Genomic DNA, 14,685 nt, shown 5'->3' on the forward strand with positions numbered 1-14,685 from the left:
AAGTGAAGCCCCCACGTCACTTCCGTTTCCGTCTCACATCACACACATTTATCATTATATAAATAAAAATCATATAAGCATGTTTAGCTTGCTGCTTAGCAGAAATGACATTTTAAAATATATATTTTTGAACGGTAATGCCCGTTTCCGATACTCGCCGTTCGGGAGCTGCTGTTCCAGACTCTATATAGCATTCAGAGATTGTGGAATAGTTGTCTGGCTACGCGAGACTACAACGTCCACAACAAACTACGGCAGGGTCTTCAACGGGGTCCTCAGAGTTACTACAGGGGGGCCGCCAAATCTTTGTGTGATACGATCATGTTTTTTACATTAACCACTTGAACCCATTCTGAGTGGCTCATTAGCCAAAACTTGCGAGGCGTTGTGAGCTTGTAGATTGGCATTTCTGGCAAGGAGATTTGTGTAGAGGGAGAAGAAGAGCAGTAGACGTAGAAGTATTGACGGTTCAAGTGGTTAAATATCTGAAAATACACATTAATCCAACATACACTGATGACAGTGCTGTCAAACAAGTCTATGCTGTCTAAGAAATCTATGAACATTTTCAATTTGCAACACAATTGTATACAATATATAGGCTCTAGTGGGGGTCCCTGCTTCATCTCTCTCTCAGCAAAGGGGTCCCTTGGCCTGAAATATTGAACTACAGAAACTCTACCGCTCTCCCACTCACCAGCACCCGCTCAAGAGACCACATCACAAAAAGTCCTCCATGACCTTCACTGGCTCCCAATCAAAAACAAAAAGCTTGCATGTTTGCTCGTGTCACACAAGGTGACTGCATTTAGTGGACTGCACAAACGTCAAACTGTTTTGACAGGGCAAAAAAAATCACAATTAGGTGATTGCTAATTAACAATTCTTGCACACGGGTTCAAACTCTTTGCTCCCGCCGGCATTTACGCCATCACCAAACTGCCGAGGTGAGAGTGAAGGACAAGGCCATCGATGTGTTTAGCCCTCGGGCATGGCAGGTGGGGCTGGCTTGTCTGCATGTGATAAGAGAGAGATGGCTCTGCGCTTCCCTTGGAACTCAGAGCTCCTCCCTGGGCGTCCCTTTTAAATAAATAAGCCGAACAGGAGGATAGGTCGCCACAATAGCACCATGGATGGATCTCATCACAGCCAATGAAAGAGACGAGGTGGAGATCAAAATGTGAGAGGGACAGATACTGTACGCAAACAGGAATGCAAGGAAAGGCAATCTGCCCTTTTCTATTCTCTCTCTATCTCTCTCTCTCTCTCTCTCTCTCTCTCTCCCCCTCTCCTGTCTATCCTTGGCCCTTTCACATTGAATGGTTGTCTGATAAGGGCAGTGATTATATTGATTCAATGTAGGGCCATCTCCACTGCCCCCCCCCCCCCCCCCCCCCCCCCCCCCCGCCACACACACACACACACACCCTCTATCAAATCCCCCCGGCACTATGACTAAAATATATCGGTCGGATCGGCGGTGCGATGTAGGTATGAGGGCTACGTACTCAAATGTTTTACTCAAGTAAAAGTATCAATATTGCAGTACAGAAATACTCTGTTAGGGTGCCCTCACACCAAAATGCCTATGAGAGTGGAATCCGCGTTCCGCCAATGCATTTCAATGATAAGGGAGCGTTTTTTGCAGAAATCCTCTGCTGGCATGAAACCGCTTCACTCTCATTGAAATGCATTGGCGGAACGCGGATTCCACTCTCATAGGTATTTTGGTGTGAGGGCACCCTTACAAGTAAAAGTCCAGAAGTAGTATTATCATCAAACTATACTTAAAGTACCAAACGTAAAAGTACAAAAATGTTGAAAATAGCCGATCTACAAGCTCAGAACGCGTCGCATTCTGAGCTTGTAGATCGGCTATTTTTTAAATAGCCTAGGTATAAAACAGGGCTAAAGTGATTAACGCATGTTTTATAATATAATCACTTATATCTGCAAAGTAACTAATAACTAAAGTTTTCAAATAATTGTAGTGGAGTAAACGTACAATATTTGGATCCGAGATGTGGAGTAGAAGTAAAAGTATTGGAAATTGGACATACTGAAGTAAAGTACAAATACCTCAAAATTGTACTTAAGTACAGTACTTAAGTAAATGTACTTAGATACTTTACACACTGGGGCCACATAGGACAAAAGGTCTGCTGAGTTGACTTCACCGTCCTCATTTCAATACGCTAGAGCCCTGGGACATGCATGGATGGCAACACCTAGAACATACATGGGCAACTGGCGGCCCGGAGGCCAACATGCGGCCCTCACCTTCACTTAATGCAGGTTAATACCGGAATACTGATATTATAATTGATTTCAGCTGTTACAATTCCAAACATGACCTGCTTTAATTCTGTCAGTCTATATTAGTAGCTTAATGACAAGTATAGTAGTATTAAAATGTATTTTTTTCCATGTCAAATATTTTTGTATTTAGGTTCATAAAGTTAACATGAGTATATAACTAAATGCATTTGAAATTAAATCAAATGTTACATTTCAGGATTCCAATACAAAAATTATAATTCAGGATTCCAATTCAAAAGAAGCAAAAATAGCCGATCTACAAGCTCAAAACGCATCGCAGCGCGATGCGTTTTTGAGCTTGTAGATCTGCTATTTTTGCTTCTATTGTATGCGATACTAGAATGACAAAGTAGTACGTAGCAATATGCAATGTGGCCCTCTGGAGTGAAGGTGGAAATATAGTGGCCCTCGCCATCATCAAAGTTGCCCACCCCTGACCTAGAATCAGCTCCCGGTACTTACCGACCTGCCAACACCTAGAATCAGCTCCCGGTACTTACCGACCTGCCGCATCCATGCAAGCTGTGCTACTCATGGGCTGAGTTAGCGGTGCCCGGGATCGAACCCATGACCTTGTGGTCGAAAGGTCTACCAACCAAGTTACCCAGAATAATGACACAAACTGTTTACTTTCTCTCATGAAACATTTAGCTAGAAACACAACAGACAGTGACAACTACTGTTGTGCATGCTTTTTTAAAGATCTCATATTAACTGCATTCTATAATGGAAGCTCTCATATTAACTCATTTAGTGCCCCTGAAATTAACGGATTATAAAGTCCACGATGCCACCTTCAGGCTGGCATCACCGCCGTTATCTTATTTTGAAGGCCAGAAGTCCACCACGCAATCACTTCCGGTCTGACGTCATCGGATCGTGTGCCGGAACCGATCGTTCTCCACGTGAGTTGTGTAATGGCCGACCGGAGCTTTTATCATTGTGTAACATAAGCGAGCATCTGCCTCCATCCTAGCTTCTAAAGTGTAGTTTTGAGATAATGGACATTAAAGATGAGATCCCCTGTCCACCTCAATGTTATGGATGGGACTATTTTGTGCTCGTGGAGCCGTGATGATGCGAAATCAGCGACGGATTTCGTCTCCGGACCCGCGGCCATTCTTCTCGGTAATGTACTCGCCGTTACAGTAATATATTACTTTTCCCCGAGTATACTCGGGATTGGCACTGCAGATACTCTATTACTTTTCACGAGTATTCTCGGGATCAGCACTAAATGAGTTAATTGCATTCTATATTATCTACTTCATTCGATTTAAAAACGCTGTTGCCAGTCGAATGAACAGTTAACTCTGTTCTCAAAGCCACTTTGATCATGAAAAATGCCTCCCGTGGTGTTTGCAGAAACCGCGGCCTCACGTTCAATGATAGATTCCTTGTGGCTATCATTTTCGCCCAGAGGACAATTCAGCACAATTATCAATCTTGATGAGGACAGGCCTCACAAAATATTCATCCTCATGGCACCCAATTACCCGGAGCAGTCCCCTGCAACTCAGCCCCACGAAGAACGTACATGCCCTTCACAGAGTCACTGAGAATAGGAGGCATAATAGTGTTCCGTTTGAAAGCTGGAGTGACGTGACTAATATACAGTATATACCGTTAGTGCCTGTTGAGATCGGCACATTTTCTGGAGCAACCTGCCAAAATTACACATGTCACAGGTGTCTTCTTATTTTTTCACTCTCAAAAAAGCACCTACAATGTAGCGCATTTGAAACGACATTGCAGTGCACATCATGGGGTGATCACTGCTTGCCTCCTCTGAATTGTTTTATTTCTATGTTTGTTTATGTTCTGTTTATTTCGTTGCTGAGTTAGGTCAGCAGACAAAGTGACATGAGTGAGATAAAAAAAAGAAACCTGGGTGAAATCTGCCAATCTCAATAGGCACTAACGGTATACAGATCCATCAATTTTGTTTTGGAAAGGTTCATTATTTCCCATAATTTAATTAAAAATAGAAACTTTCATGTTCTAGCTACATTGTAGAGAAATATTCAAAAATATGTTCTTTTTCATTTTGATTTTTATGGCATACAGCTCATGAAAATCAAAAATATCCATGTCTCAAAATATTACAATATTAAACAAGACCACTCAAAACAAGCATTTATAACAGAAGTCAACCTTCTTGAAGTCCAGTGTGAGGTTTTCTACTGTCTTTTTTGATTGATATGTACAGTATAATGTGTGTGTGTGTGTGTGTGTGTGTGTGTGTGTGTGTGTGTGTGTCTGTGTGCATGTGCGTGTGCGTGTGCGTGCGTGCGTGTGTGTGTGCGTGCGTGCGTACGTGCGTGCGTGCGTGCGTGTGCGTGCGTGTGTGTGTATATATGTCACGGTTTGTTAGAGAAACAGTACGGTCGAGAAACGGAGCACTCGTGGTGCGGTACGGGGCGGAACAAGCGGTCGCCACAACAACGTCCTCCAGGAGGAGCCGCTCGATTGTCCACGACATTGCAAGCGGCGCGAAGGCCAGGGCCGCGCGGCCGGCGGAGCGCCGCGCGAGTTACGAAGCCGTGGTGAATGCAATCGTTATATTTATGCCCAGGCCGTAAGGCCTGGGCAAGCCCACGATAAACGCTCATAGTAAGCTAATGGCTAAGCTAATGGCTAAACACCGCCGAGCTAGGCTAGTAAATAAAGAAAGAGAGTCGCAAACGAGTGACGTCAGCGCCTGCACTAGTGAATGGCTGTCGTCGCCATCTGGTGGTGATTAGTGTGTGGTGAACGACAAAACAAGCGCTCTTACAATGAACGTCCTGAGTTACCCAAACATACTGTAACATATATATATACGTATTGTATCTATGTATAACATGTGGAAGGTGTACTGTACAGTACCGTACATGTAACATGTGCTGAATGCATCATCCTCAAGTCTAATGCAATTTTGGACAAAATGGAAAAGAAAAGTATTTTCTTGTTTTCGTGGAGTTTGTTCTTCCTTTTATGATTGTGTGTTCTCCAGATGTTCTGCGTGTTATCACAGCTCCACTGCTCGACATCGGCTACATCTGCCTTAGATCAGACTCCTGATGCACTGTCTCAGATTCTCAGATGGTTGGATGTATTGGGTTTTTCAGATGTTATTCATCGCCATACATCCAAAGTCCACAGTCGGAAGTAATAATAGAAGGAGTAGAAGCAGGGACATGCTGGGCCCCTGATTCAGCCCGGGAAAAAGAGTTGGAGAGGCCCTCATTGCGCTATAGATAGAGATCTCTCTCTATAGCGCTGCTGCTACTCAAAGATTTGCCATTTCAGATCATGACAAGTGACAAGCCAGTGGGCCAATTACTGTACATGAGTTATATTTCGTCGTTGTCGGGTGGTAACCTTGTATGTCCAAAACCGTTTGTTTTATATTTATCATTTTTAAAATGATTTAAACTAGTGAAAACAGCAGATCTCGCATCGCGAGGCGTTGTGTGCTTGTAGATCTGCTGTTTTCACTACTTTTGTGCAACAGCCTTGTATGATAAAGCAGGGCTATGTTTTGCGAAAAATTTATAAATTTGAAACTTGGAGATACAAGGTTTCTGCCCAACAGTGACAATTTACTTTGTTTGCCGCCCAGCTCCAAAATGGAACGAAGGCCAACATTTTATATTATTTTTTTTTCCTAATGGCCGGCCTGGACCGGCCCGGGAATGAACCGGCTGTTCGGGAGTTGTCCCGCTTTTCCCAATGGCCAGCACGTCCCTGAGTAGAAGGGTCCCGACCATAGACTGTAAAAAATATGGACGGTGGGAACCGTCACTTGACCCATTGGTTTCTATCAGAGCGAAAATTAAGCTTTTTTGCCCTTGTATGGGGGTTCGCCATCATTGTTTTAATGGTACCCAAGGAATGCTATATTGGCAGCAGGGACACTTGGGTAAATGTGTTAAGCCTTGCCGAAAATAAAGCACACAAAGAAGAATCATCACAAGCCTATGATCACAAGCCCCTCCTACATCAATCATAAAATAAATGGGACCATATTTTCATGGTGATTGAGACAAGGCTTTAAACTAGCGACAGGAACCATAACATTTTTATGACAAAGCTTATTAAAGTAAGAACGTCTAATGTAAAAGTTTGGGGGGAAATGAATGGAATCCTATGGAGAACATATTGCTTTTGGTACCAGAACAGCGCAACATAGCGGCCAAACATGGGAACTTTCAGTTCCGTGTTTGCTTCATGTTAAATCCGGCCAACTGGCCCCCTGCGGTCCTGACCCATTTTGGGAACCACTGCTCTACTGTGTGAGTGTGACTGCCCTGCATGTCTCCCTACCGCTCAGGAGAGGCTGGTGGCGTCGGTAGGAGGCGGGCAGAGGACCCAGGCGTTCCTGCCTCTGACTCAGCACCCTGGCCAGGTGCCCCGTGTGGCGCAGGCTGCCCACCGTCACACTGTGCAGGTAGACCGGCCCCACAAAGTGGCTCAGCAGTGCCCCCTGCAGTCCCAGGATGTTCCATCTGAGAGAGAGAGAGACAGAGAGACAGAGAGACAGAGAGAGAGAGAGAGAGACAGAGAGAGAGAGAGAGAGAGAGAGAGAGAGAGAGAGAGAGAGAGAGAGAGAGAAAGAGAGAGAGAGAGGATTAGGAGTTTGTGAAATTAAAGCGAAGGGAAGGAAGGATTTGGGGGGGGCCGGAGTGCAGGGGTGTCACACCAAATTCTGGGCCCTGGGTACAAGGATTGTGCCCCCTATGAATGTTCTTCATAGGGGGAGGGGGTTTAACCCATTTAGACTGGGAACGCATTATTACGCATTATTTTGTGCTTTAACTATTGAAAAATAGCAGATATACAAGCTCACAGCGTGGAACCGAGTGCCGCGCTGCGAGATTTGTGCAAGTCTTTTGAATATTTCAAATCCTTCTAAGGTTTTTTTAAAAACCTATGTTTCTATGTCAGTGGTGCTCAAACTGTGAAGGACCCCCAAAATGATATGTATTCTCAAAATATTCTCAAAAATCTCAAAATATTTAGTTCCAGGGACCCCCCAGAAACAAAATTTGATTTTAAAATGTTCGCCTAAAAAATACATATATTCAAAGATTTGCACGACTTTTCAAAAATAGCAAATCTACAGCTTGCAGCGTGGCAATCGGTGCTCGCTGTGAGCTTGTATATCTGCTATTTTTCAGTAGCTAAAGTATAACATAATTAAGGATCCACCTTGGGCCCTAGTAACTCAGTCCCCCTCCTCCCCCCCCCCCCCCCCCCCCCCCCCCACCCCCCCCCCCCTCCCTTGTGACGCCCCTGCCGGAGTGAGATGGAACAGGTGGTGGTGAAAGGAGAGGTGGGAGGATGGGAGGACAGGGGAAGGAAGATGAAAGAATAGCATGGAGAGGAGCAGGAGAAGAGGAGGGGGGGGGGAGACAACAGAGCGTCAATGACAGGTGGAGACAATTTGATCCCTATCTCAGAATGGGACGTGATGAGTTAGCAACCACTTGCTGGACGGACGGACGGACGGACGGACAGACACACACACGCGCGCGCGCGCACGCACACGCCCGTGCACACACACACACTCACACCCCTTCCCCCCTCCAACAACAAGGTCAAAGCACGGTCACTCATGGACGCACAACATCATTGTGTGTGTTATTTCTCAGTTCATCCCCAAAATGACTTTTTTTCTATTGATTACTCATGCCATGGAGACTTGAGATCAATACAAAAAATGTATTTGTCACATTCCTAAGACAAAAGAAATTAGTATAGTAAATGTACCCCCATTGTTTCCGGATGGGGACCGAAATGCATTTCGGCATTCGGAATCAATGGGGGTAGATTTATTGTAATGGCATTTTTGTCTTAGGAATGCGTCAAAACCTAAAAAATATTATTGATCTCAAGTCTCCATGGCGTGAGTAATTGCGACCGAAGGTCGCATATACTCTGAAGAACCGTGTCGCATGAGTGTCCTTCCGTAACCTCTGTGATGTCAGTGTGATGTCAGCGAGTTGTGACATCACTTCCTGTACGGGGCGGCTACACAAAATGTGGATAACACTATATATGGAGATAGTCCAGTCCATCATGTCATATGGGACTACCGTCATAGACAGTAGCCAAAAGAGAAGGATACACAAGACTAAGAAAGACAAAAAAAGGAGAAGGAGGATAAAGATACCAAAAGGAGAAGACTAAGAAAGACAAAAAAAGAGAAGAATAAAAAAGAAAAAAAAGGAGGAGGATAAAGATACCAAAAGGAGAGAGAAGAAAGGGTGGATGAGGTACAATGTGCGGCATCCTCCTCCGATATGATACGGGTGGCTGGACTTAGATCACCTATGAAAGGATGTCCATGAAAGAATGTCCATCCACCTGGAGAAAAGAAAATGTAACAAGGAGGTGGCAACGGGGCGGCCAGATAAAGTTATTAGGCCTGGATCCAACTTTAAGTCGACGCACATGATTCCAGAAGTGTAGTGCTTATTCGCTCTTGTATCAAACCGGTACTCGAAACGTTCTTAGAATTTAACATATTTTCTAAAGTAAATATGGGGGCGGCTGTGTTAAGAACGTTTCGTTGTCAAGCTCAACGTCGGGCATTTGGACCTATACATGGAGAGATGGAGCGAACCCGTTTGGCCTAACATGGAGATGTGGATAACACTATATATGGAGATAGTCCAGTCCATCATGTCATATGGAACTATCGTCATAGACAGTAGCCATTGTTAGGCCGGAGTCAATTGCTGTCTGTCTGACTGTCTGTACAGGAAGTGATGTCACATAACATACTTTTTATGCCCATATATGAGTCATTCTGTACCACATCTCCATGTTTAGGCAAACTCCACACAGAAAGGCCCTATCGCTCACACCCTAGGTTGGGTTGGCGTGTTCTCCCCGTGTCTCCTAGGGTTGATATCCTCACAAAAACATGAACAAACTCCCCCCAGAATGATAACAACTAGAATCATCAGAGAAACGCTGTGGTTGGCCAGATGACCAAGAATTGGCCAGATGGCCAAGAATTGGCGCGACCTCGCCCTTTAGGGTGAGGTTGCATGTCACCCTGAGGTCGCATATCACCCTCAGGTGTCTTACTAGTCAATAAAAACAAATTAATTTTGGGGGTGAACTACTCCTTTAAGAGCACTGTGGCATCCAGGACCACGGCAGTCGCCACCATGATTGTTCAGGACGCCTTCCACCAAGGGATTTTGCTAACGCTGAGCTGCAGCCTTTAGGGGCCGTGTCAGAGAACACATACACAGTCTTCCGTTTATTTCTATTGTAAAGGAACCATCGCGCTTCAGTGCTCTCGCCGTGCTGCGTTTTTGGGTGCAGCGCCCAGGGTGCCGGTAAATTTACAACCTGAGTTGAATCGTTACTACAACAACCATTTTGCTAGCCTAAGTTGGCTCAGCGTTGAAGACAGGGTTAAACAACTAAAAATGGGATTGACTTTCAAAATAGTCAATGCAAATCTGCCCTCCATCCCTTCAGTACCCGCATATCTGACAGCCACAGCCACAACACCAGAGGGAGCGCACACAATGATCTGATAACACAAACCCATAAGACAAATATGGGTAAATTCTCCTTCTACAACACTGCCACCCAGGTGTGGAATTCCTTGACTACCTCCCTTAAAACATGTAGCTCGCTGGCATCCTTCAAAACTGCCCCGAAAACTCATCTTTCAGGAGGCCAGAGGTGGAGGTAGTTATCACTTCTCCCATAGACAGGCAAGAAGTGAGCACCCCCCCCTTACCTTAGCCCCACCCCCTTGTTTCCCCTATCCATAGTGTTTTTATAACTATGATATTATTGAATGCTTTCTTTGCTTGCTATTTGTTATGTCCATGAATTGAATACCAAGGACTTCCAACGTAAAAAAGACCGTAAAAGGACTTCTTTGGGATGTTCTTTTTAGGCAGAGTGTTTAACTGTACTTGTACTGTACTGCATTTCTATTGTATTGACTATACTTGTACTGTTCTCCATTTCTGTCTAATAAAATAATCAATCAATCAATCAATCAAAACCATGAGAAGTCCATGTTTACCGTTGTTTCAGCTATTTGTGCTAATCACGCAGATGAGAGGACTTTTGAGCAGTGAGCACCTCAGTTGATAGGTTGGAACAGTGAGGGCATCATGCTATGGACATGATATCCAAAGCGCTGCTCAGCTCAAAGGGCATTCTCTGTGGACAGTCTGGACACGGTCATTGGCAAAACATCTTTTAAAGATTTCCAAGTGGGCACTGATGCAGAAAAAGGTTGAGAACCACTTGCTTTATATTATATCCAGAACCAGGCCAGCTGATATAAAAAAATAAAAAAATATATAAATTAATGTGTTTATTATGGTTTCTGCCCTTCAGAGAGAGAGAGAGAGAGAGAGAGAGAGAGAGAGAGAGAGAGAGAGAGAGAGAGAGAGAGAGAGAGCACAGAAAGAGAACAAACAGGTGGTAGAGCCAAGCATACAGTACATCTCCTATGAACCTGTATGCAGTGGTGTAAAGTAACTAGTACATTTACTCAAGTACTCTACTTAATTCTTTGGTATGAGGTATGTGTACTTTACATTACTACTGTTTTCAGTACTTTTACTTCTACTCCACTACATCTCAGAGGCAAACATTGTACTTTTACTCCGCTAGAATTATATGAAAACTTTAGTTACAAGTTACTTTGTAGATTTTGATTATTATTACAAAACAAATACATTACCCACTTCAACTATACATCTCCGCCATTTGAAAATAGCCGATCTACAAGCTCACAATGCGTCGCAAATGTAATGCATACTTTTAAAACGGGACATTCTGCATAATGAGTACTTTCTACTTTACTCTATAAGTTTGATGCCAATACCTTTGTACCTTTACTCAAGTAAATTTTGAATTCCGGACTTTTACTTGTAACCAAGTATTATTATAGGCCTATTGCAGCATTGATACTTTTACTCAAGTAAGACATGTTGCTGTTCACTCCCCCGTGCATTTGGCTAATGAACTTACGGGAAGCATAATCAAGGAGGCACAGCATTATGCCGCTAATTTTTAACATCATTGTTCTCTTTGTTAACCCATTTAGGCCTAGGATTATTGACTACTTTAACCATTGAAAAATAGCAGATATACAAGCTCACAGCGTGGCACCGAGTGCCGCGCTGCGAGCTTGTAGATCTGCTATTTTTGAAAAATCATGATTTTTTTTGCAAGTCTTTGAATATATCTACTTAAAAGCGAACATTTGTAACTCAAATATTTGCTTCTGGGTGGTCCCTGGAACAACATATTTTGAGATGGGGGTCCGTGGCCAAATACCTGTAATTTTGGGGGTCCTTGACATGAAAAAGTTTGAGAACAGCATGATTTAGAGGAAGGATTTAGAAGTCGGGTCAAAGATCGGGTCAAAGATATTCAAAGACTTGCACTCATTTTCACGATTTTTCAAAAATAGCAGATCTACAAGCTCGCAGCGCGGCACTCGGTGCCGCGCTGTGAGCTTGTATATCTGCTATTTTTCTAAAGTTAAAGCATAAAATAATGGTTAAAGTGGTTAAAATCTAACGCGACTCGGGCGCGTTCCAGGTATTTGAGAGTTAATCAATGTCTCTTTATCATGGATGCAATTATAAAGGGGTGTGATGATCCCCCTCCCTCCGTCCCGTCCTGCCTCGCGTCCCGTGTTCCTCCCCCTTTCATGACTAATAATCAGTCATAACGGCTTCTTTTTGCTTTTCCACCGAGCAGTCAATTAACATCGCCGACGGCTTTCCAGGAATCGCTAAACGGGGAGCTCTCTCTCGCAGCCGGCCGTGTGTTTTTCTACCTGCAATCTGTCGCAGAGATCTGTCCTTGCCTCTCAGACAAAAAGAAAAGGAGGTCTGTTGGCGACAGGGGTGTCGCACCAAATTCTGGGCCCTGCAGGGTACAAGGATTCACTGCGGGCCCCCCCATTAGCTTTAACTATTTTGTGCTTCAACTATTGAAAAATAGCAGATATACAAGCTCACAGCGCGGCACCGAGTGCCGCGCTGTGAGCCTGTAGATCTGCTAATTTTGAAAAATCTTGACAATTTGTGCAAGTCTTTGAATATTTCAAATCCTTCTAAGGTTTTTTTTTTTTTTTTTTTTTGAAAAACCTATGTTTCTATATGTCAGTGGTGCTCAAACCTTTTCATGTGAAGGACCCCCAAAATGACATGTATTTGGCCACAGTTCCAGGGACCCCCCAGAAGCAAAATTTGAGTTACAAATGTTCGCTTAAAGAATACATATATTCAAAGATTTGCGAGCTTGTAGATCTGCTATTTTTCAATAGGTAAAATATAACATAATTAAGGCCCCTCCACCTTGGGCCCTAGTAACTCAGTCCCATCCCCCCCCCCCCCCCCCCTTGTGACGCCCCTGGTTGGCGAACACCCTCCTCTTCCTCTGCCATCATCCCCCCCACCCCCCATCACCGCCCAGCTCTCTGCCCAAAAAACTGAAATAATTTTAGCCTGGAATATTAATTTACCCAGAAGAGCGACCGGCGTGAATTAGAGACATCTTCTAATCTCATGCAAGAAAAGACAGCCATCTGGCCTGGGTGTGTAAATTTAAAAAGAGGCGACACGGGGGTGAGTTCTCTCTCTCTCTCTCTCTCTCTCTCTCTCTCTCTCTCTCTCTCTCTCTCCATCTCTTTCCTTTCTTGTCTCTCTCTCTCCATCCCTCCCCTCCACTTCTCTCTTTCTCCTCCCTGCTGCCTTGGAGATCAGTAAACACCGACCGCTACACTAAAATGCCTTCATCTACATATAAAGCCTGTGGCGGAGTGGCAGCGATCACAGAGATACGAAAGATATTTAGAGGCCGCTGCTTAAATAAAAACACAACGATGGGTTTAATCTAATATTAGCCGTGGCCACTCAGGAGCGTGCGCTGCGCTGCGCTGCCGGCACTGACCATCAAGTAAAAACAACAATGAGAGGTACATTAATGTTGATGGCGGCGACTGCTGAATTCATAGGGCAGTACATTAAATTGAAGATATGATAATGCCTTTTAAATAGATATGATGATGATAATAATATAAAACGCAGTAGATAAAGTCGACATATTGGCCACGATACAGTGCTGTGTGGAGGCCTGAAGGCAGAGGAACGGAGGCTGTAAAGCAGGGTTCCCCAATAGGCGGCCCCCGGGCCATTTGCGGCCCGCGGGGGGCTACTGTCTGGCCCACACCAACCCCAGTAATACTGGTGGTCTAAGAGCAGCAACAACACTAGTATATCGTTGTTGTCGGGTGGAAATCTCGTATCTCCAAATTTGTACGTTCTTTCGCAAATCATACAAGGCCGTCGCACAAAAGTAGTGAAAACAGCAGATCTACAAGCACACAACGTGCTTGTAGATCGGCTGTTTTCACTGGTTTAAATATTTTTTAAAATGATAAATGCAAAACGAATGGTTTTGGACATACAAGATGTTCACCCGACAACGACGATATCTGAACTGTCGCAGTCGCTGGAGTAGCGGGAACGCCACCGTCGCCCCCTGCAATGTTGTGGCCCTCGGCTTGGTAGCCTAGACATGATTCGGCCCTTGGGGAAAACTAATTGGGGAACCCTGCTGTAAAGTGACACCATGGGAATGGGCTGCATGCTCTTAGATGCCTGTGCTCAGGGGCGTCACAAGGGGTAGGAAAGTGGGACTGAGTTACCGGGGCCCAAGGTGGAGGGGCCCTAGTAACTTTAGCTATTGAAAAATAGCAGATCTTTACTCACAGCGCGGCACCGAGTGCCGCGCTGCGAGCTTGTAGATCTGCTATTTTTGAAAAGTTGTGAAAATGTGTGAAAATCTTTGAATATATGTATTTTTTAAGAGAACATTTCTAACTCAAATATTGCTTCTGGGGGTCCCTGGTACTAAATATTTTGAGATGGGGGTCCGTGGCCAAATACATATCATTTTGGGGGTCCTTCACATGAAAAGGTTTGAGCTCCACTGACATCGAAACATAGATTTTTCAAAAAACCTTAGAAGGATTTGAAATATTCAAAGATTTTCATGATTTTTCAAAAATAGCAGATCTACAAGCTCGCAGCGCGGCACTCGGTGCCGCGCTGTGAGCTTGTATATCTGCTATTTTTCAATAGTTAAAGCACAGGGGCCCCACAGTGAACCCTTGTACTCGGGGCCCAGAATTTGGTGCGACGCCCCTGCCTGTGCTACAACCTGACCTTGATGTCCTGGCCCTCAGTGACCAATTCGCACCATTATTCACTGCAATACATCGTCACTATCGCCTATCCAAAGGGTCTCCAACAGGGGGTCCTCAGAGTTACTACAGGGGGTCCTCCAAATCTTTGGGTGATAGGGTTTTTTTCTCCT

General features: G+C 44.4%; 1 protein-coding gene across 1 annotated transcript in view; it reads right to left on the reverse strand.

Moving 5' to 3' along the window:
• Nucleotides 1-14,685, reverse strand: part of LOC308307102 (double-stranded RNA-specific editase B2-like) — a gene marked incomplete at both ends in the record, with an annotated part of 332,552 nt that overhangs the window by 15,186 nt on the left and 302,681 nt on the right. Inside the window, one exon of the mRNA XM_080752237.1 lies at nucleotides 6,628-6,809. Within this exon, the coding sequence (XP_080608363.1) occupies nucleotides 6,628-6,809 (182 nt within the window). The remainder of the gene's footprint in view (nucleotides 1-6,627; nucleotides 6,810-14,685) is intronic.

The sequence above is a fragment of the Nannobrachium achirus genome, assembly GCF_963921795.1.
Source record: "Nannobrachium achirus genome assembly, chromosome: 21".
Lineage (NCBI taxonomy): Eukaryota > Metazoa > Chordata > Actinopteri > Myctophiformes > Myctophidae > Nannobrachium > Nannobrachium achirus.